The sequence below is a fragment of the Lissotriton vulgaris genome, chromosome 6 (genome assembly GCF_964263255.1).
Source record: "Lissotriton vulgaris chromosome 6, aLisVul1.2, whole genome shotgun sequence".
NCBI classification, from domain to species: Eukaryota; Metazoa; Chordata; class Amphibia; order Caudata; family Salamandridae; genus Lissotriton; species Lissotriton vulgaris.
The window spans coordinates 944,410,079-944,434,196 of NC_141694.1; the positions used below are offsets into that span (position 1 = coordinate 944,410,079).

Sequence of the window (24,118 nt, forward strand, 5' to 3'; positions counted from 1 at the left end):
CCAAGAGTGAGGTGAACTGCATCGTATTTACAAAAATATGGAGCTGTCCAGCTCTTTTCCTGTGCTGGTGCACATGTGACTTGCTAATACCAACTCAGGCACCCTTGTGTCATGGTGCAAGGGGGCCTTTATTGTGGGTGGATAGTTTTAGTGCAAAAAGGGGTACCTTCCTGCAAACAAAACTATCATTAGAGGTGTATCGTCTTTGTATGCAGCACACATGCAAAGAGAAAGTAACAAGGGAAAATAAAGATATTTCTCCTTGTTATGCCAGCCTCGGGTAGGTTTACAAATCTGGGTTTGCATCACATGACATGGGTGCATGCAGGGGAATGTACATGCTTTACCTGTAATGCTTCCCTGATGCGGGATAATGTCATCTGTAGAGTAAAGAAAAATCCTACTGAAACTCAAAAACATTAATGACAGGTTGATTGGGGGACTTTTACTTAGAAAATGGGTTGAAGAGGAAGATGTCTGATAAACAACTCAAACAGGTGGGCTAAACTCCAGAGGGAACGAGCAGCATTTGTCCTGTTTGTATGAAACGTTGCACAACTGCCCAATCTATGTCAACTTAAAAGTAGGAGCGAACAAACCAACAAAAGTTGGCTGCTGAACAAAAGAGGACCTCTGCAACTCTTAAAAGGTTAAAAAAATTACAAGATTGAACCATTTCCTCAATTATGTAAAACATAAATCGTTCAGGATGAACTTGTCTATGATTGAACTGTTTCACCATGTATTGTTATATGTTGATTAAGTACAGGTTTATCACTTGTCAAATAACTCCGGGTTAATGGTTTTGTGGTCCCCAACCTCACTAACAGGAACTACTACGGTCATTCAAAAGGGACCGAATTCTTGAAGTTTGCAAGTTACAACAGTGGCAAGAAAAACTTAGGAATGATTCTTCAAAATAATCTATGTAATGAGCAGCTATGGATTTCAAAATGAAAGTGGATGGGCCGAAGTACATGCCAAAAATATTTTTACAAAGAGAGTGTCTAGGTATGATATCTGTGTAATACAAATGAACTACCCAAAATCAGTGACATGTAAGTGGCTACTTGTCTTGTACACTTTCAGTCTTTCCTCGCCCTTTCACAGAGTGACATCCCATCCTTTGATGCTTGAAGGAAGCAAAGTAATGTTTTGGGAATTATCTTGTTTAAGCCAACCATGGTCTTTATTGACACTCACTAATTAATTTCGGCAACAACAGGAGCCATATGAAAGCGCGAGACAAAAAATAGTCCACATCTAATAGGATGTGTTGTATATCTTCTCTCCCGAAGCACTGGTGCACTTTAGGCTACCATGCTCAGGCAGATACACCTTTGCACCACGGTACAAGGGTGCCTGCATTCTCTAAAGATTATTTTTGAACTGCAAGAGGCCTCTTCCAGTACAGTAAAAGAATCCTTTAATAATTGTCCCGCTGTTTATTTGTGCTGTAAAATTGCAACACACATGCAAAGTTGGCTCATTATTCCTGCCTTGAGGATGAGTAAATTTGTAGAGCAAATCATTGTTACAAATGTTAGTGGATGGGGATTTGCATCAAAATCCATTGGTGGCTACATGGTAACACTCATGGCCTGTCCACAGTAGCTCTCTTGAGACAAAGTAGGCCCAGCACAACTTTGTGTCACTATGTGGAGCTTTCCAGCACAAATCCTGATATACGTTGGATTGTAAATCCCATCTCAACTCTTTGCGTCTAGCTTGCATTTCTCTCGTGACACAAACCTGGTGCAAAACTTTAGTAAATCTGAGCCCTACTGTCCTCATGATGACCATGGCCATTTTTGACATTTGTACTTTAAAAGTCATCACTTTTATCAACAACCACAGATTATGCCTGAGAAAGGCATTTGAATTTGAATCTTATTGTGTTACTAGTATAATATATGTCAAAACCATGAACTTTAACACAGTCCACATATAGCATTTATCTAAGTTCAATCAATTTTAGGTCGCATCCTACCAGCCAGCGCAGCTGTCTGATTTTTTACAGACATCTTGGGGACTTTCAGAAAGTTAACCTAGATTACCATTGGCTTTGTAACTCACATTTTGTGACTCTCTATTTGCTGGCTTTATTTGCTTTTGGCTCTCCAAGTTCAGTTCATCCCTCCTGTTGCATAAAGTATATTTACTGTATTCTTCCAGGTACTACCTTTTTCAAAACAGGCCTTTAAATCTTGTTCTTATCTTGTCACATTTGCTGTGCATTCCAAGACTGAGGTCAAATGCCAGGCGCTGTCTTCTGAGGGAGTTTGTTTACTTTTCGTTCTCGGACTTCAAAGCAAGAGAATTTATGTGACAATCTTTCTGGATACTCAGGGTAGGAAAGAGTTTTTTTCGAGCACAGGACAACATTTAAATGAACTGTGTAAGTATTTCTGAATATATCAGAATTAGGAATACAAATGAAGTACATTTTGTGTTATTTCTGAAGTGTGTTGGAAGCTAATACTTTAATATGATCAAAACAAATATTTACACCAGGTGATGCAATTTCCACACATTTTCGTTTGTGCACTGTATGGTTTTATTAGTAAGACTGTATGTCTGTGCAAATGCAATGGTCATTTCAATTGAAAATGTGTTGTCTGTAATGTCAGTGTACTACCATACCATGCATAGTCCATTCTGTGCCACTCCACTCTGCTCTGCACCTACTATGCACCATTCCATTCCACTTCACTCTACTCCGCACCCCTCCACTTTGCACTACTCCATGCCACACTACTCTGCTGTATTCCACTGCATGCTATGGCGCTTTACACAATGCCTCCCTACTTTACCCTGTACCACTGTACTGTATGGCAACACATTCTTCCGCACTGTACTCTACACCCGTTCAGCCTAGGCCACACCAATCTCCTTTGCACAGCTCCACTTTACGCCACTCTGTAACACTCAACTCTATGCCCCTGTACTCTGCGTCAATCCACTGTACACCACTCTACTTTACTCTGCACCACTGCACTCTATGCCACTGCACTCTACACCCCTTTCCTCTATGCCATTACACTCCATGCCACTCTATGCAAATGCATTCTACCCTGCATCAGTCCACCCTATGCCATTTCACTGCACTCAAACAATCTACTCTATGCCACTGCACTCTACGCCACTGTTCTCCACTGTGCACCACTCCACTCTCTGCCACTGCACTCTATGCCACTCTACTCTTAACATTGCACTCTATGCCAATGCACTCTACACAACTACACTCTACTCTGCATCACTGTATTCTATGCAACTTTTCTCTGCTCAACTCTACACCACAGCACTCTTGCACTGTACTCTGCAAAACTGCTCTCGCCACCACTGAACGCTCCGCCACTGAACTCTATGCCACTACACTCGGCAACACTCTATGCCAATGCACTCTACACCAGTCCACTCTACTCTGCCACTCCAGTGTATGCCACCCTACGCAACTCCATACTATGCCACTCCAATACACAACACTGTCTGCCATTCCACTCTACAACACTCTACTCCACTCTTTGACATTCCACTCTATGACACTCCACGTGACTCTTCTCTACACCACTACCTTTTAGCCATGCGGAACAGCAGCCCCGCTGGTGCACAACATGGCTAACATATTGGCAAAGCCAATAGCTCTATCATTAACGAGACCTAATGTCTTTGCCAATGCTTGTTTGAAACATGGCCATACCCAAGTATAGTAAATATTCCTAAATTGTTTCCATATGAAATACAGCTTTTTTCACTTCTAAAACAGTATTGTCTCACTCTGGACTTTCATTTCTAAAAACAGTGTTCAACAAGTTGGTAGATTGATGTTATGTGGGTTTGAGTGTGCCTTGCCAGATTAAGCCTTCTCGTTTAACCGTTTGATTCTTAGTAATACCCAGAAATGTTTCTATGTGTCAAGTTAAAAAACGTGACCATCACAAACCCCTAACATTTACCTAAGTGTGGGTTTATCTGGTCCTCAAGGAACATCTATATTTTTCTCAAGATTTCAGTAGGGTTCTCTATGCTTCCTGAAATGTACATTTGGTTTGTGCATTCAGTTCAGTAAAAACACGCTAAAAGCTATCTTCGGCCAGACCCTTAAAATAATTCTTCCTCTAGAATAGATGCCTCTTCCATTTCCAGTTTCCTACAGGTTCTTAATTTATGCATCCGCAATGCCCTATTAGTATTCACAAAGCCATTTTAGAACCTTCTTCATTTCCATCTATGTTTCACTGAAGAGTGCTTTCATCTTTAAAAATTATACACCATAAATGTTTTAACAACCCTTTCTAACCTAGAAAATAATAAGTTCTAAAATAAATTCGTGCAGCATATAATTGGCAAATAATTACTCTTCTTGCTGCTAATGGCATAGCTTAATCTGGGTAGAATCAGAGCTGGTTTCATCTTTTTAAAGCGTCTATTTTATTAAAGTGATTTACAGTACCAATTTCTCTACAACATGATGCTGTTTTAGTAAATGTAAGCATTCGATCAATCACATTTAACTTTAACTTCCCTCAGACTAACTCTTACTTTTGACTTGTTTCCCCCTTCGCTGCTGAAGATCACACTCCATTGGGTAAGATACATGTTGTGTTGGTTTTGTTTGCCTATGCACAGTAGTTGTGGTTTGACAAAGCCTCTCAAAGCCAGATTGTGATAGCCCAAAAGAGCCCACGAGCATGCGCTTGTAAATGTGGTTGATGCAATGTCTTGTTTTGCATTTTTGAACTACATATTGTAGAGAATTGTGTTTACGTACGTATAAAGGAAGTAAATTATGTTTAAAAATAAAAATGTTTTTCCTTACTATTAACGATTTTCTTTCTGCTAGATTTACCAATAAAACATCTTGGTCCTTCTATTGTGTTTTCAGGTTTCTAATTAGGATTTTTCTAATATTGCTGTTCCATATCATAGACCCCATTCTTATGTTATGTTTATTATGTTATATGGATTGTGAAGCACTATCACCAGCAAAGCTATCCTGGCGATGAGCAGGTCTGTATGCTTAGCCCTTCCTATGGCAGGTTGGTTAATTGAAAAGCCTGGTCTTTAGCTTTTTGCGGCATTCTAGAAGAGAATGTGAAGTGGAAGGCCATTCCATGCTTTAGGAGCAATGTAAGAGATCTCCTGTCCTCATGATCATGTTCTGTGTGTGAGAGGGATGTGTGCGAGTAGGAGTCCTGCGGAGCAGAGGTGTCTGAGTGGTTGGTGGAAGAAGATCCGACTGGTCAAGTAGTTGGTGTAGTGACTTGAATGTCTGTGTGATGAGTTTGAAATGAGCACATTTGTGTTTCAGGAGAATGTGAAGCTCCCTAAATTGCGATGTGATGTGAGTTCTGTGTGGGAGGTTAAGGATGAGTCTGGCTTCAGGGATGTGGATGATTTGTAGTCTTCTAGTGAAATGCTCGGTGATCCGGTCATAGATGGTGTTCATGGAGTCCACTTGCTAGCACTAGGATGTGAATAATAGGTTTACTAGTGTTGTTTATGATCCATTTGAATATCTTCCTCAGTATCTTCAGGTTGCGGAAACAGGATGCAGTGATGGCATTGACTTGTGCGGTCATGTCCAGTTTGCTTTCAATAATTATTCCGAGGTTCCTGGCATGGGTGCTGGGTGTGGGTTTTGAGTTACACTGACCACCAGTTTCAGTCCTATACTGAGGTGTTCTTGCCAAAGATTACTACTTCTTTCTTGTCCGTGTCATGCTTGAGACAGTTGGCTTTAATCCAGTTAGCCACTTCGGTCATGCAGGCAGTCAATATATTTCTACTATTGGGGATCTTGTCCGAGAGGGAAAGTATGAGTCTCATGCCATTGGAGTAAGAGAGAAGGTTGATGTTGTGCATGAGAGTTACAGTGTTTTAATTTATTCGGATTCGATGGCCACTTGTTGTACAGTTTTAAATTTGATAAAAGAATCAAGTGTAATTAGAAAGAAATATGGCGCTAAGGTGAAGTTGGTGTAATACGTAGGACTTACCTTAAAATGCTATTGAAGGAAAATGGGGGTTGTCAATCTAATATTTATAATGAAGACTCTCTGTTTTACATGTTTGTATGATGACATTTAGTATTTTGTGCTTATACGATGTATTTAAATTGAATAAAGCTTGATTGACTAACTGAATAGGGTCATTGGAAAACTATCTTCAACTTTAAAAGAACTTAGCTGCATCAAAGAAGAATATAGCATTCACATTGAAAACAATAGTCTGCACATTACTTGTAGTTTCCACCAGCAGGAAAATCCAATATTTCGCTTTGAACCTAAATGCATCATTTGATATAAATGATCAATTTTCTGCTGTACTTTCCTGTTTCACCAGTTGAGGGTAGCTCACAAAAAGAAAGACAGTAGTAGATAGGAAACGTGTTAACAGAAATCTTAAAGACAAGCTAGATGGCAAGAGTTTTTGAGAAGGAAATCAATCCGAAAGAAATACATTAACAGTAATGAACAATTTGTGTTATAAAGATTTATTAAAATGTGTAGTATGGCTTATGATATATATAGGAAATTGGGTTATTAGTTGTGCCAGATTTGAGGCCTTACTGGGAAGTAAGCACTACATTGTAGCGCTTAACTCTCTTAGGGTAGCAAAGCAGAGCAGTCCAAGGCCTACTCAGGGGAGGTGGTGTGGGCTAGCGGTCACTATTAACTGGCATGCAATATTAACACTCAACAAATGACTGTCCAGTCAGAGCATTATCTTCAGAAATCGGAAAAGTAAATTAATTCCACACACACTACTAAATACTATGCATTCATTTACACATATACATCAGGCAGATAGAAATAACTTTTGTGACATTCTGAAATCACATTTGACCCCTAATAGGTCATGACCCCCAAATCACTGCACCCCAATACCATACCAGATAGAACATCACAATATACAGGTGGTATCATTTTAAGTAAGGCGAGCCTACTGGCTTTGTCAGGGTCAACAGATAAGGTATTGCATTTATCACAGGTCACCACATTAAAAAGACCACTATCCACATGTTAAAAAAAACATAATTATATAGCCATAATGAATAACAATGTATAAATGCAACAATTATAACCAGTAAGGCAATAAGGCCTGCCAGGAGAACAATCACATTAAAAATCCTTCAGTATCTCCTAGACAGTTTTATATTATTGTTCCTAACTCCTATTCAATCATACTTGCGCCCTTCATCAAACAGCATATACAACAAAGGATCTCCGCCAAAGTGACCCTTTGTGGGGCCCATAAGGCATTGCATCGCTGACAATACGAGGAACAATGCCCAATGATGAAGCATGACATCCCCAGTGATGTATGAGGGCAACAAGGAAATAGTCCATAGGATTCCCTTTCAAAGGTTTGTCCACCTTTTTGTTCTCTCTATCTATTTCTTTTGATAGGAACATTACCTTCCCAGTTGGTCTGAATACCTCTTTCAGAACCTAGGTGCTGGACTTTTATTGGCTCCTAGTCCCCCCTTCTTTTCGCTTTGAGCATCAAGAACCACTGTCAGCCATGCATTGTTAATAAAGCATTTAAAATAAACATAATATATGTCTGTGTCTTTCTTAAATGCCTTTTGGCCACATAACATGCAGCCATAGAACCAACCACTAGAGTCTGAGGTACTTCTCAGCTGTATAACAAAAGTTCCAGCTTTGGGAGTGTTCAAAGGAATGAAAAAGTATCCAATTGTCATGCTTCCTTTAGGGTTCATTTCCAAAAGCTGATCAAGGGGGCTACTACAGTCCTGCAGCCCCAAATACTCCTTTGTGAACTTTGATGATGCCTCAAAGAAAAATATTTTCAAATCAAGCTGCACAGGCATTATGGGGAGGTCTCAGCCAGGAAGCAGTAAATATTGTATGAGGGGCTCTCCTACTGCATTCAGGAGAGATGCTTTCCTTTTGCATTTTGTTTTTCTTCTTTTGTTGGGGGTGCCTGGTCCCTCCAGGCACCCTGACATCTCATTTGGTTGGGGCAGCGTGGGGAGCCTACTTCTGTGCTGCCTATTCGACTCCTTTGACTGCTGGTGTGGAAACATGCAGCTAGATTTTCCACTGCCTGCTTTGTGTGGGCAGGGATCACCTTGTGTGGCGGCCAGGCTCCCCCCAGATATGGGCATGGGAGTCAGGGGTGAGTCAACTCCATTGGAGGCAGTGAAATTATTTTCCCTGTACCTCCAGCCCTGGGGGCCCAGGAATGGGATCTTGGGCCCCTTTCTCTAAATTGTGGGAGAGGAATAACTGTGCTTCCACTCCTTTTCATCGGAGGCTCTGGGTTAGAATCCTAGGACCCTTGACTGCATACACAGATCCAGGGGACGTGGGTTTGGGACTCATGGAGCTCTGGGCAAGGTGCCCCACGCACACCCACTACTGAGCTCATGAAAAATTAATGAACATGGGCCAACATCCCAGGCACACCCTGCTGGTAATTTTTGAAAACAACACGAAAGCCCCATGCACTGTTTTCTCGTAGGCATGTTTAAATAGGCAGAAACTTCAGAAGGCCATAGCTCAGGCCCCTTTGGTCCAATTTTGATATCTCATTTTACTCCTGGTGGGGAGCTCTAGCCACCAGGAACATTTCGAGCAAGCTTCCTGGCCTCAAAAGGGGTGCACTATGCGGGGAGTTGGCTTCACTGGCTCCTTGTGCTAGCCTTTTCCTTTTCTTGGTCTCTAGTGCTTCTCTTCTCCTGCTGGGGCACAGAGGTCCAGAGCTTCCTCCTACTGATCCTCAGGGAGTGTAAATGAACCAGCTTCACTGGTCATCGAGAGACCCATTGGTCCTTGGGTGAGCTGTAGCCAGAGTCCTCAATCTCAGTCATGAGGGGACTTGTCCTTCCAGCACTCTATGGTGTTGCTGTTGATGCAGTCCAGTTCCGAAGGCCACTCTCATTCTCTTCCTTGTGCAAGAGTTTTTAAATGGAAGAGGAAATCTCTAGATGCCCGGTCCCCCTGGTCAATTCTAGTTGCTCTTACAAATGCCAAAGAGAACCAGATGGTTCCGTTTGGGAAGAGGTGAGAGAAGAAGCGTTTACTCCAAATGTGGCTTGTAGGTCATGGCCTCCCTAGCTCAGGCAATCATAATGGAAAAGGAAAGCTAATGTGTGGCAATGTCCAGATGCACCACATCCAAATCTATTCCCATTGACATACATGCCATTATTGTTTTATTTTCCCAACAGGAAAATGAGGTGACTGATGCAACTGTAGGGCGAGTAGCCCCTTGCATGTTGTGTGTATTTTTCTGTTGGTCTGTTCCACCAAAATAGGACAGGACATGAGACAAAGTTTAGGAGGCCAATATAACTTCCTTAAAATCCCTATCATTCAGACTGGGGCATTTTCTTGTCCGGATGAAAGCTCGCTGACGCTTTTGGGCCATTTACGAGCAAGGGTAGAAGCATGTTGATCTGGTTTTAGGGTGCAGGGTTATAATCCCTCAGTTTCACCCAAGATTCTTTTCTTATCTATACCTAATTGATTGGAAGCGATAGCTGGGTGTTTTAAGGTATTGCTATTCTAGACTCCAATAGACAATAGTCTTAAAAAGCGCTGCATAGAATATGATTGACCCCACCCTGGTTTGTATGGACCATGAAGCGACCGGATGATGAAGCATGTCACTGCTAGAGTTGGTGAGGGTCACCAACAAAAAATAACTAGGGTTGTTGGTTTAATGTCAGAAAGAGAACGTAACATGCAAAATCTTTAACCCTACCATTTCAGGTCCATTTTTGGTAAGGTAGTAGGATACCATTGATGTGATCAATCCTAGGGTGCCATATCGCCCCTCCAAACCTGTCCCAACCCTCCTGCATTGCATGTTAGGACAATTCAAGATGACACCATCAAGTGGTCTCTCTTCACATTTCACCTGGGCATCTGGCTCCAACCCTTGCTGACATCACTGTCATGGACTGTCCCACCAACACTTCAAAGGGGAACTACTCTTGTTTTTGCTTCAGAGATCAGGACACCCTTGTTTGTTCAGTGGGGCTAGGCTGTCCCAACCCTGGCACAATGTGAAAGCCAATTAACAGATCCAGATTTACTTCTCCAATCCTTCCTTCTTAGGTTCTGAGTAAAGCACTCTTAATTGCTCCTTTTGTGTTGGGAGGCCTTTGTTCTCTCTGCTTGGAATCAGAGAAAATAACTTTGGCCCAGCAGGGTGATAAAAGGCCTGCAATCTGATCTTGAGGTGAGCCAGGGAAATATGATAATTCTGGCTAACCCAAACGGTGTACATGTAGGTTCTTGGGATATGTGTATTCAAACTTGTCGCACATGTTTCATTCCAGTTTGATTCCTGACTGGACTTTGTCGGCATAAGGGAAGCGAAACCTCACTATATGGCAGATTTCCCCCATATATGTAATAAAGTGACAATACAGATAAACCAGTAATCCCTACTGACCTTACCTATGAGTGCCCACTAATATTGGAAGGCATATCCAAGGTCAACCGCTAGCCTGGCAGAGTACCCTATGTGCCAGGGTACCTCTGTGCAGTTACTGGGCTGCACAAGATGGTAGTCCCACACACGCAGCATGCACATGTGTGCACCTTACCCTAGGTGCATCTCACCAGCTTTATCTTAAATGTCGGATACTGGTGGCAAACTTGCACAGTCCATTTACCATATAATTACTGTGGCTGAGACATAGGTAGAGACTCACACATAGTAAACAGTTCCAGTGGCAGCTGTTGAAAATAGTGATGGGATACAAATACAAACATAGAATTGCACCGTTCAAGTGAGTCTCACTACCCACTTACTTCCGTTCATCTACTCACCCACCTGCATTCAACAATTAACACACCCACTGGTCACCTACCCATTCAATCATCCACATTAAGCTATCCACTGCCATTCACCCAACTCGTATACCCAGCCACTCACATTTATTCAGCTATTCAGTCAACTGACTCATCTATTCACACAAACATACATAGCCTCACCCATCCAGTATCCAGCAGCTTCAGTGATAAAAGCAACACTCAGAGGTTTTTATAATGTTTGTTTTATTTGACCTGCAGGTTACAGCTGATTAATATGACATATCACATGTAGTAATTAATCTGCAGAAGAAATAAAACGAGCACCACCCGCCATGATAAAGTACTGAAACCATTGCTGCTTTAGAGAGACACCAATACCTAGAAAGGCAGGAAAGGAAAGGGAAAGGAAAAGGAGAGTTGAGAGAACAGATTTTTTCTTATTTTATGTAACCAGATAGAGTTCCAACTTGCTCATATGTACTGTTTGGTGTATTTATGGCTCTATGTCAGTCGCGGCCGGCATCACATCGGGTGGGGGGTGTCGCGGGGAGAGGGGCGGTTAATTTAATTAGGAAAAAAACTGTAACTTACCATCTCCTCCGGTCACGTGTCGTGTCTTCTCTCTATACAGGAAGCAGGGAGCCTCCCTCCCCTCCCCATAGTCAATCACAACGCTGCATTGGCAGCGTTGTAATTGGCAAGGACGCCGACCCCACAGGTGTCTATGGGGAGGCCATTTTCTCTATGTAGGCTGCATGCAGCCTACTTAGAGAAAATGAAGAGGGTGAATGACCAAACATTCAACGCCCACAACAGTTGGATAGCCACTCCTCCCCTGCCTGGAGCAGAACCACCCACCCGCCTGCCCCCAACCAAACCCTGATTTCTTGCAGTGTGAGAAGCAGAAACATAAAATGGTATTTAAAATACCATTTTATGTTTCTGCTTCTGGCACTGCCATAAAGCAGTGGGGCGACGCTCCTCCGCCCACGTGGAGGAGCCTCCCCTGCTCTATGACACATCATGTCATGCTTAAAGAGGTACTAAATGAAGTTATTTATTGACATATTCCTCTTCTTCAACTCTTTTCCTGCTTCCTGGGATGTGGGGAAGAGGGGATTGTGAGTAATGTCACATGCTTTTCATAAAATCTGAACTCCCGTAACATGCTTCTTCACAAACCCTTTCCCATTTCCTCATAGAGTGGAGTGTGGCCAATAAGGCTTGCTGATCACACCCCAGCCTTTTAGCTGATAGGAATGGTGGAGTAATAGCAGCTGAGTTGCATGCAGTCTTTAAAAGGCGGGGCTGGATTGAAAAGGGCTGAATTCTAATGGTGCTCCTGCTGGTGGAGGAGATAAGCCAGTGGTGCCACTGCATTATGTGGAAATCCATGCCGTGCAGCTGTAGCCACATACTCGGCGCAGTGAGGCTTATGAAAGTGCATGACTTTCACTCGGAGTAAGCGTTAAGGAAAATGCAGTGAACAAAATGTTAATTAGAGAGGCCACAAAAGGGAAGGGGCACAGCCCCTTAGCGCTTGAACACCAGCTGCCCCTAAAAAATTCAAAACCGGGTGATCAAGAAGCGAAAAATCTGTGTGGATTAAACAGACGGAATCCATTTGAAACAGTAAAATAAAAAGAAATTTGATGTGACTTTTTGATTAGTTGGTGAAACGTCAGGTTAATAAATAATTGATGAAAATAATTGTCAATGCAAAGAAATGCACAAGCTCTGGTACTGTGCTATTTCAAATTGTTGGAAGATTGAATCCCCGAAACTAATATTTTACACAGTGGCATAGTTTTAATCCCCCATTTTGGGGGATTAAAATAACCCACGGTTTGGGGGATCAAAGTATATTTACTTCACATGGTGTGATGTAAACAGATTGCAGATATGACAGTGACTTTTTAATAGAGAGGGAATCAACTCTTGGAGCTAGACTAAACTGAGACATGGTATTGAACCCCATTGAGACATAGCAACTGTCTAGCCATTCCTTACTAAAATATATTTGGTCTCCAATTTTAACCTTAACTTGTTCCTGTATTATTGCTGTCTCTGTCTGGGGACATCAAGGGCATGCTCTTCCAGCCTTCTCATTATTTCATACCTTAGATGGTTTCACCCTTTCTCACTTAAGTAGCATGGTCACAAAAGAAAGGAGAAGAGAGAGAAAAACATAAGGTACAAAATCAGGCATAAGGACAGAAAGGAGAAGAAAGAGAAAGAGGAGGTAGGTAAGAAAGGCTGGAGGCTAGGTTGGATAAGTAGGGCGGGGATTTCGAGATAAAGTCAGGGATTGGAGGATATTGGCAATCCAGGGAAGGAGGAGCCAAGGTGAGTGAGACAGAAAGGGAAATATGCAGAGCATTAGAAAGGATGTTGTTGTAAATAGAAGTCCTTGAGCCAGGTGTATAATCAGGTTACTTTTATTCAAGTTGAGTTGCAGGTCAAGTTATTAAGATGGAAATACAAAACCCCTCCAGGAGTGACCTCCCTGTCACTCAGCCTGCCTGGTACCAACTGCCAGTTAACACACAGGCCAAGCCCCCAACATTCCACAATGTCACCCAGCATTCTAGCAGTGACACCATGTGAGCCACAGGGAAATCCCAGCCAGGGAAAAGAGACATAGATCAAATATAACAGATGTGAAATTATGGAGATAAGTGAGAGGAGACATAAAAGACTTGGAAACCGTAAAGGGAGCAGATGGACCTAAGACTAAGGGAAAATGTAAGAGTGTTAGTAAAAAGGGCGGAAAGGAAGAAAGGAGGGGGTAAGATAATAGGAAATCATAGAGATGTTATGTGAGAAAAAGAGAGGAGAGAGATGGATAAAATTGACAAGAGGAGTAAAAGTTGTAGCGAAGGGGAAATAGACCTGGGGAAAAATGAATAGGAATAATTAACTTGACAACCGAAAACAAGAACGGTTGGCAGAGAAAGGAAGAAGAGAAAATAGGTGGAAGGGAGAGAACAATTTGATGGAGAGAATAGAAGAATGCATGGAAGAAAAGGGGTGGGTTGGAGCAAGAGAGAATAGGAGAGGGAATCAGGAAGATTTTTGTAGAAACGCTGAAGATGAGTGGAAGATCGTGGAGTGCGAGTGAGATAGAGCCAGCCAGCCTACTTACTTACTGTTTTTTGTTTTGCTGTCTTCAGATTAGCAGATCTGCTGATCCTGAAGGTACCTAAAACGTCTGTAAAACTGTTTATGCATAAATGTTCTATTATTGGTAAAGTACAATGGGTATTTGCTATTGCAGTTCCTGTTGCTACGTGAGTGTTTGTTTACTTCAGCGCATGCCTTAAATGCTCCAGAACTAAGTGGGTTCTTAAAGTTCATTTGCACTCCCAGGAGAAATCTTCCACAGCAGTTTCAGAATAAGGAAAATGCATTTAGATTGGCATCTAAGACCTTTATGCAGTATGGAGCAGCCAATTAGAATGCTGCAGAAGTACCACAAGTTTATGTGGATAAAAAGGAGTGACCGTAGTAAAATAATCAAATGCAGCATCACAGTTTGCCAATAGGGCAAATATGTATTCAAACGATACAGTTCAGTTTCACCTCAGGAGGTATTTCAATTATTGGTAAACCATATCCAGCCCAGTATCATATCCATCAATTATAGGACAACGGGTCTGCCTTTCGGCCAACATTTCTTTTGATTATTTACAGTAGCATAAGGCTTGTTCCTGGAAGGCAGGTGCATCTCTGATAGCCATGTTAATGCACTTCCTTGTTAATAGGCTATGTTGTTTGATCTGCAGCTAGACGATCTGGTGGAGAGGTCGGCAGAGGATTTAGAGGGAAGGGCTTCAGCCAGGTGTTAGATCTGGAATCTTTTGGCGCATTTCCCCTGTCTTTTTGCTTTCTGACCTCATGGTTTTGAGTCTGTTTTTGCTGGTTTAGTGTCTCTGCACACTGTGTTAAAGTGCAAGTGCTCCAATTATAAATTGGACTATGGATTGGTGTTTCCATGATTGATATATGAGAGTGCCAGGGCCTGTAAATCAAATCCTGCTAGTGTTCCTGCAGCACTGATTGTGCCACCCTCACAAGCAGCCTTTCAAAGGGTTCTCAGACTTGCCACTGCAGTGTCTGCATGCAGTTTTTACTGCCATGTCGACTTGGAAAGTGCACCGACTTCTCAAGCCCTACCCTTCCCTTTTATGACATTTAAGTCACCCTAAGGTAGGCCCAAGGTACCCCTATGGGCAGGGTGTAGTTTATTTGAAAGTTAGGACAGGCACTGGTGTGTGAGACATGTCCTCATAGCAAAATTCAGTCTATATCATTTTTCACTGTTGAAAGGCTATCTGCCCCATAGGATAGAATGGGGAATACGTGGTAACGTTTTACGAGTATATCTTCCCATTGGGACAAGATAGAGAATTGGAGTTTAGTATGCCTTAACTTAACACTTCTGTGTTTGAAAATACCACTTTTAGAAAGTCGTTTTTTTCTTGGTTAGCTATCCTGTGTGCCTCTGCTGGGTTGTGTATTGACTGTCTGGCTTTAGAGTGACAGGGGCTGGTGATGTGCATTCTCTGCAGCCACTGAGGGAGGGGCGATGTGTGTCCTGACTTTCCTGGATGATCAGGGCTGGGCTGAAAAGACCTGGGCTACATTAAGATTAGTGGGAGGGGCTTTCCTTGCACCTGAAAGGGCCTGGTATGCCTGGCCAGAGAGGACCACACTGGTTTGGACTGAGCACAGACACTCTCTGCCCGAGAGAACAAAACTGATTGTAATTATTGCGGCCCAGACCCCAGAACATTAGAACTCGCTTGGATCAAGGAACCTGCCAAGATGAAGGGCTGCAAGAACTGCTAGGAGGAGTACTACCCCTTTCCTGTGTTGTTGCTGTGCTGGGTTGGCTTGCAGTTGCTGCTTCTGCCTTGCACAGTGAGAGGACTGGACTGAACTTTTTTACTAGTCGCTGAGTATTTTCAAGGGTTTGAAATATAGCTTACCTCCTGTTTACGAAGTCTCAGGGACAGCAAAGTCTTCACTTACCTCTGGGTACTGCCTCTGGAACCGTAGGCTTCAGTTGCCTGTGAAGGGGAAAGCTACTGACACCCCTGCAGGCTCTGTTTTCTGAAGGCACCGCTGCACTTCGCACCACAATCCTGGCCTCACCAACAATGATGACTGCTTCTGCCACCAAGCCGCTGCTAGCACCACGACCTGTGGGCACCTCACTCTGCATTGCCTCACTTCACTCTGCTGCCCTGGTCTCACCGACAACGTCGCTGTACGCTGACCTCAACACCTGTGACATCACCGTGGTTTGGGGGCACAGCCCGTAAGTCACACAATGCACCACCTCATCCCACACCACAGTCTGGGCCGAACAACGCCAGCTCTCATCAACCAGCACTGCCACTTGCACCATGAACTTTCAGCATCGCAACGAGCACCGCCTCACTCCGCACCACAGCTCTGGTCTCATCAGAGCCTCTGGATGACTGTCACCAAGACGTTGCCTGCACCGCGACCTGAGGGCATGGCACACCGCAATGCTACGCTTCACATCACATCCACAATGGTTTCCATGACCGGCCTCCACCACTGTGGTCGGCCAGAAACAAAGGTACTGTTTATGAGCCTGCTGACACTAGCACCAGTCCGCATTGGTGCGGTTGGACGGAAATATTGGATTCTGTTGTTTTCAGCACTGTGGCATCCCCGGACAGAGCTACTGGCCTTTAAGGAACTGCATTTTTAAGTAATTCCTGCAAGGTGCATATTTTTGATTACTATATATTGGTCTCTTAACATTTTGGTCTTGTTTGCACAGATAAATATTGGTTATTTTTCTAAAACTGGTGTGGTGTCCTTTTGTAGTGTTTTCACTGTATTACTTTTGTTTATGTGCGATTGCTTTACACATTGCCTCTGAGATAAGCCTGACAGGTCATGCCAAGCTACCAAGAGAGTTAGCAGGGGTTATTTCAGTAAAGTTTCCCCCTTATCCTGACTAAGAGGAAGGGACCCTATTTGTACAAAGGTGCAAACCATTGCCAACTAAAGACCCATTTCTAACACCATGGCCTAATTCTGTGCAAAAACCTCTTAACTAGCACTTTCGAGGGAGGTGCCATGACTGGGTGGGGAGTGCATTTCACAGAACAGGTACAGTGGCAGCTTGTGACTTCAGCAAACCCACCTCGCTATTTCAAAGCCAGCTGAATTTTCAGCTGGGGGTCGCCTACAATATTTTTACCTAATTTGGAAAAAGTCAACATTAGACAGTAAGTAGAGATCCTAACAAAATGGTACCTAATATGATTCTCTTCTCCTCCAGAAGGATGTTGTTGTCAAACCCTGTTATTGTGCAGTATCATTCACCAGAAGGTGCTACTAGTTAAGAAACTATCGACCAGGCAGCCATATTACCGGTTTCATCACAGGAGGAAAGAAGGATGGGCTATTATTCTATCCACTTTCTGGTACATTATGTCAGGGGGAGCGCTCCGCAAGATTCGTTTGATGCCCGTAAGGGTCCACCTCCAGATGTTACCAATACCCTAAGCACATATACTAACAGGGTATTCGGACCATCAGGCGAGGGAAAAAAGGAAGGGGAGAGATCAGCAGGGAAGGAGACCTGAAACAACAAAAGGCAAGCATAAGAACAAAGCACATAATACTTGACTACTCTCATATGATCTCACTAGTAAGGCTAATATACCTGTCACACAGATGGTCTCTGGGTAATACTTGAATCACATCCAAAAAACCTCTGCCTGGTTCAACATCACCAATCACATGATACTTTAGGATCATCAATAGAGTTTCTATTTTCCCCCCTTCCTTGAGGACACAGAAAGCAAATAGTCAACTGGTTATATTCACCAGAGCTGAAAGTTTCACTAGTAAAAGTTCAAGAATCAAATACACTGTAACGCGAGGCTGCGACCACCCGCCGCATTCAGAGAAGGGAACACAAACATAAACTGGTAAGGCGTGGTTGCGATCACCACTGCTTTCCAGCCTTTTAGCTACAAATCGCAAAATGAACAGGAAGTCCGGCAACGTGTGGTTGCGACCACCACTGCGTTCCGTGACTAGGTAAATTAAAGGAAAAGTACTAGAGCAGACCGGCAATGCGTGGCTGCGACCACCACCGCGCTCCGTGTCTAATGAAAGAAGTTTGGTATACGCAGACCGGCAACGTGTGGCTGCGACCACCACCGCGCTCCGTGTCTAATGAAAGAAGTTCGGTAGTACACAGACCGGCAACGCGTGGCTGCGACCACCACCGAGCTCCGTGTTTAATGTAAGGTGACCTGCAGGTACAACAACAGTGCGTAGCCAGGATAACTACCGCACTACGCAGGAAGAATACAGGAGCTTTCCAACCTCGCTACTAGGAACAAGGCACACTGGCCAAACAGGATACGGTAACGCGTTACAATTTTGAGTCTAAAATTTCAAATACTACCATTTTCTCTTTCTTCAGCTTCAAAAAGCTACACATATCTATTGGCACATGTGATGGGTATGATACATCCCCAGGGTATACAAGCTTTTCAGTATTTAAACAATTGGCTATTCTCTTTTTTTTAAGGAATATGAAGAGCAATATTCTAGCAGAGCATGGGTTATTCATAAATTTAGAGTAATCTCATCCTGTGGAGATTTAAAAGCTGCAGTTTATGAGGGCTATATTGCGGACAAACGTAGGGCAAATTTTTCTTCCATCTGAGAGGAAACAAGCACTGATAACATGCATCAATTCTCTTCCAGGGCCGGGCTGGCCGCCACGGGCCCTGGGCATTTCCCCAGTGAAGCGTAAGGGTGGGGCCGGTTTTGAACTGGTGGGGGGCATTTTTGTTAGTCGGCTTGTTTTGCAGTGTTTCGCACTTGATGGATGTTTCTCTGGTGCACCTCTGTGTGCCTAATTTTAAATTTAATCTTGGGCCTGAGTGCACATGAAACTATTTTTACAACATCTCCTGTCTTACTGAGTTTTCAGATACACACGTCTCTAAATCAGGGGGTTTTAACCTTTGTTGTAACAAGAGCTATTTATGTTAAAAAAAACTCATCCCTAGCTACTAATACTATTAGTGTTGTGATAGTGACCACATCAGATAAGATTATATTAGTGCCCCCCACATGAAAGTGTACAAGCAGAATAACAGTTGTGATAGCCTCAGTGTATCAAGCAAGGTTGCCAACAGTAAGAAAGGCTTTATCAGTCTGGATTGCCTCTGCACAGGTAATACATGATAGCCATAGCTGCAATGCCCAAGATAGTAATATTAGTAATACGTCTTCCCAAAGCCATATGATACATCACTCAAAATATCAATTTTAAATATAGTTGGTGAATTCAACCATTTGTCTCAAAAATCAGTTTAAGTATTCTAACATCCATAAATTTCCATCTCAAATATAAGCCTTTTAATTCTAAAAGCCTCGAATTTAGTACAGTGGTCTGGACACAGGAGAGCTATTTACAGATAGCTGGAGAGCTACCAGTAGCTCATGAACTGCTCATTGGAAAAGCCTGCTTTAAATCCATTGACAGGGCATGATCTTGTCCATACCCTATATTTCTCATAACTTATGCCAGCCGCATGGTTTGGGTAACAACGGGGGAGGGAGTCAGCCTGTCATATGTAGGCTGTCATGGAACCAGAATATTTTTCCAATGAATTGAAGGCGGTCCACCTAGCATATCTTCATTTCTTCTATTCTCTGAGACATTAGGCTGCCTAAATCTGGACTGAACCAAGATTCTCAAGTCTTACCTCAGCCATCAGGGAGATGTTGTAGTCATTAAGACATTTTGTCTTAGCTCACAAGATATATTTATGTGCAGAGGATACTCTCCTATCTGTCACTGCAGTCTATCTTCTGGTGGGGAACATTTGAGTCAGGTGTTTCCATCATCAATCTCTCTGTCCCGCCATCCCCATATATTTTAGAAGATCGTTCTGGAGCCCATGGTTGGACCTTTTTGTGCCTTCTGAGAATTGTCTCATTCCTAGGTTTTGCTGTCGGATTCCCTTTCCAAAGGCCTGGAGAGTGGGTGTTCTATCTCAATTATGGCTGCAGAGTCTAATATATGCCTCCTCCTCAATACCGTTGATTTCAAGGGTATTACAGAAGATTCAGAAGGATTGGACGATTCGATTATTGGCTGTTCCATGCTGGCTACTTTGTCAGCTGTACACTCTTATGTCCACCAGGCCCCTTTGTTCAACCCAATTAGTCCTTCTCCTCTCAGTACTTCTCATCCTCAAGAGTTCACCTTGGTATGGTTCCATCAGGGGGTTATTTCTTGCATTTAACTCTCAAAGCGTCTCTCAACCCTTAGGTTTTACTACCGCCATTGGTGCAATTTCAATAAAGGTTTAAGTGCATCAACAAGGGTTTCAAATGTTTGCTTTCTTTTAGGATTATCAGTATCAACTCTTTGATGCAAAAGAGTTGCAAATCAGGGATTTAAATGAGCAGAGATACAGTCCATTTCCATTCAAGTATCTGATCTTTTATGAAGTTTCTTTCTGTAACAGCCCACTGTATCTTTGTCTGGGGCTTCCTGGGATCGTCCCATGGTATTAAAATGATTATAGTCATCATCTTTTCTGCCCCTAAAGTTTGTAGACCTCAAATTTACTTATAGTAAGAGCCTCTTTTTAGGGCTGTTAGTTAAGGCAGAATAATTGGAGATATGTGGACTCTGTTAATTTCAAAACCATTTCTTTGTTTCCTATTGGCTAAAGTAATTTTGCATCCAAGTCCTGGTTTTCTGCAAGAAGTGTTATCCTCTTTTTATTTATCCAACAATTTCGGGCTACCAGTGCATTTTCCCTCCTCAGCCTCACTCAAAGAAAGTGTGCATTCCCTAGATCGTCGCAGGGCACTTTCCATTTATGTGAGTAGAACTCATCCTTTTAACAAAATGAAATGTTTATTTGTGACACTTGGGATTTCTGGACAAGGGCTCTATCCTTCATCTAATAGTCTTAGTAGATGGTGCAGACAGACAGTTTTACTGGTTTAGGAGAAACCAGGGAAAATAACTTTTAGGACCATTTGAAGTAAGATTGACCAGGGGTATTTCAACATGCTGGGCAGCTTTGAAATGGGAATCAATGTTTGGTTGTTCAACACAAAGTGGGGCCGCTCCCAGGATAGTGACTTAGGTGAAGCTTAAATTGTGAGCGGTGGTATCTCACAAAAAGTGACGGACTGACCTCACACACCACCTGCTGTCATGCTTCATCATTGACCAATCCTTGCCCTCCAGAAACTCAGTTTGGTGGAGGGGGGGCATACACCTGATGACAGGGATGCACTTCTAAACTAAGTGGGGGCCTGTGACAAGTGAGTGAGTTTTAAAAACCATTATAGATACCAAATACATTTTAATGTGGCAGGCAGGTATATGGTATTAAAACAAGTGAACTGCGCACTGGGCAAATGACTGTCCACTCACCGCTGTAGGTGCGGTCGACATGTTTCTGCCTTGTAGCACGGTCGGGTCCATGGCATTCAACAGGACCTAAAATTAGTGAAGGGCTCCGCTCTTACCAGCCTTGTGGTGATAAGATGCCACTAGGTGGGGTGACTATGTCACACTCCACAGAGGAGAGGACTTATTTCAAAGTCCTAGAGTAGAGACCTAAATGCCCCATGGGTGGAGGGCAAAAGAAAAGGGAGACCCCTGTAGTCAAACTTGCATCAAGGTGCGTCTCCCGTAAGTGAACCTATGTGTGTGCTCCTCTCCTCCCCGATTAATCTTTGTTTGGTTGCCATTTCGGCACATCCATATAATTTCATGACACATTATTGTCTGTAGATAAAAGACGGTTTATTATCTGGCTTTGGTACATGTGTACTGGACTCACTCAGACGGCTGTTTTAAATAGTGTCTGTTTAAAATAAATTACATGGTATCGAAGCATTGATATTTTCTAGCTATTTCATGCACATCTGGATCACCCATATATCTTCTGCCTTAGTGGTGCCTCACTTAGATGGAGTGGGTTAAGGAAGACGGACGAGAAAGTAATGACCTTATTGCTTACCTGAAATCTTTCATACTCTGAATCCTGGTTTTTTTCTCATCAAAGTCCTAATTGCCACTCACCCTCCACTCATTTTGACCTATTCAACCAACTTCGTATATAGGAATATATAAGAACGCTGTGTTGGAGTGGTTTGAAAAAAAAAGCTTGCTTGGATAGGCAAACAATGCCTGTGGGAAGAAAACACTTCATTAAGGTGAGGAAGACATTGACTCGGAGTTATGAAGATAACCTGTAAGTAACTGGGCAATTTCCCTTACCTCAAGGAAGAGGAGCTTAGTTTTGCATACTGGTACTCATTCTGACAGATATTAGTTATCCAAATCTGATTACCAGACATTTCGTTTTCCAGAAGAAGCTTATAGTAAATTTGGAATCAGTGTATGGAAAATTGGGTAGCACCTTGTCTAAGTACAAGTAGATTTAATCATTCCTTCTGCAGATTTGAATTTTGAGTCTCGCATTGACTTTTAATGAACTTTGAACAACCACCTTTTGTATGACTAATACAAATAAAAGCACTTAAATGTTGTTAACAAAATCCAACTTGGCAACCTTTAGCACTTGAAGCCCCAAATGATTGCAGTGCTAACAGTAAACTAGCAATCATGGTGACTGTAGGAAAAATCATGGCTGCCAGAAGTGAGGTCAAGAGGCAGGATGCTGACTAAGTTCCCTCTAGCCCTTCCAACCCTGACTGCCATGGAGTGATCACTATCAGTACCTGTTTTCAATTGAATTGTGGCTGTCTGAATAGCATGCTCAGGTCACTGTTTGGACCTCTTCCGTGAAAGGGCTCTGTGCACACTCAACGTTCGTGCAGCTGTCTTGGCTGCTTTCGCTTGGGTTTGGACCTGAGCCAAACCTTTTTGCACTCACAACGAAAGCGAGAAAGGGAGGGAGCATTAAAAGGGGAAAGAAGGAGACGGAAGCAAGAAGCCGATTATCAGAGCCATTACTTCGTTGCCAAATCCCTCCCTCTTTTTGATTGGGGTACACTGTGTGTGCTGCTCAGATCCTACAGTTTTATGAGTGCTCATGCCAGCAGCCTTAACCAGACAACAAGTTTTTCCCTCATCTCTGGATGAGTGTCTGCTGTATTAGTTGTGACCTGGAATTTGGAAAGCAAAGACGGAGGAGCTGAAATAGGGGAAACGTGACAAATGTGAGGACACTTTAGGAGATAACTATTTGAAGTCTACTGCTGTGCCTGGGGGCTCTTAGTGGGTTCATTGGATCTAGTAGATTTCCTTCAGCTATACGTAGAGCTCAGGGCATTCCATTATGGTCTTAAAAAGTAAAGATGAAAAAAGACCCAGTAATTAGCCCTTAGGGCAAATGAGTGACTCGACTGAGCCCTGCAACTGAAATGGTAAAGCCCACACAGTAGTGGGGAAGAGGCTGCCTAACACAGACTGCTATCATACCGTGATGTGGGGGCGTCTCCAGGGTATTCAACCAGATATGGCAGACACACTCGAGACACACACTCAGACACGCACATTGAAACAGCCTACTTGACTATATTGTTGGCCTTAACGACCTCTTCTCAGACTCACTCAGAACGTATTCAAAGTTCAAATGAGGGGGCGATTATTTCACAGAGGAAGAGTTCCCTCAATGCTAACGAGAATCCAGCTATAAGGACTACTGAAGGGAGGTCTCAACCTAGAGTCCTGAAAACACTGAACACCTTGTGAGCTGAGGACAAATGGAGCGTATGCATATGAAAAACAATCCTTCTTGACACCTTATAATGAATTTACTAGATGCCACAAGGTCCTCATAGTATATCTGGTACAGAAAATATATTTTTTTACTTCAACTTTTCCCCCTAATAAGCAGTTCCAGATCAACGAAGCCTATAAAATTTAAAGACCACGTGCTAACAGGTTCACTGCACATGGGAATGGCAATATAATAGAGGGTAGGAATCCCCAGGTAACCCATACCCCAATGGGAAGTGCACCTGACATGGACTATGTAGTGAATGTACAATCAGTTGGTGGCAGCATGGAGGTCTGTTCAGAACAATGTGTCCAATCAGACACATCACATACATCAAATTAATTTTCATATTCTATTAAATGCTTAGATCCATCTGAGGAGCGTAGCCAACTGCCGAAGGGAATGGCTGCACGGCAGCCGAGCTCCGCTGCTCCATTCCCGCTCAATCCGAATTGCTACAGTGTGCCCCAGCCTGATATACTCGTGGATGAGTGTACCAGTCCTTGAAGCTGTGCCCTGCTGCTG

At 43.0% G+C, this 24,118-nt stretch overlaps 1 protein-coding gene across 2 annotated transcripts in view; it reads left to right on the top strand.

The window, feature by feature from the left end:
* The window catches only part of TPD52L1 (TPD52 like 1), a 1,161,028-nt gene that overhangs the window by 979,333 nt on the left and 157,577 nt on the right, over positions 1-24,118 (top strand). The window contains exon 5 of one of the 2 annotated variants that reach the window (XM_086925324.1): positions 4,574-4,588. The exons of the other annotated variant lie outside the window; for it this stretch is intronic. Within the exon in view, the coding sequence (XP_086781450.1) occupies positions 4,574-4,588 (15 nt within the window). The remainder of the gene's footprint in view (positions 1-4,573; positions 4,589-24,118) is intronic. 2 annotated transcript variants of the gene reach the window in all.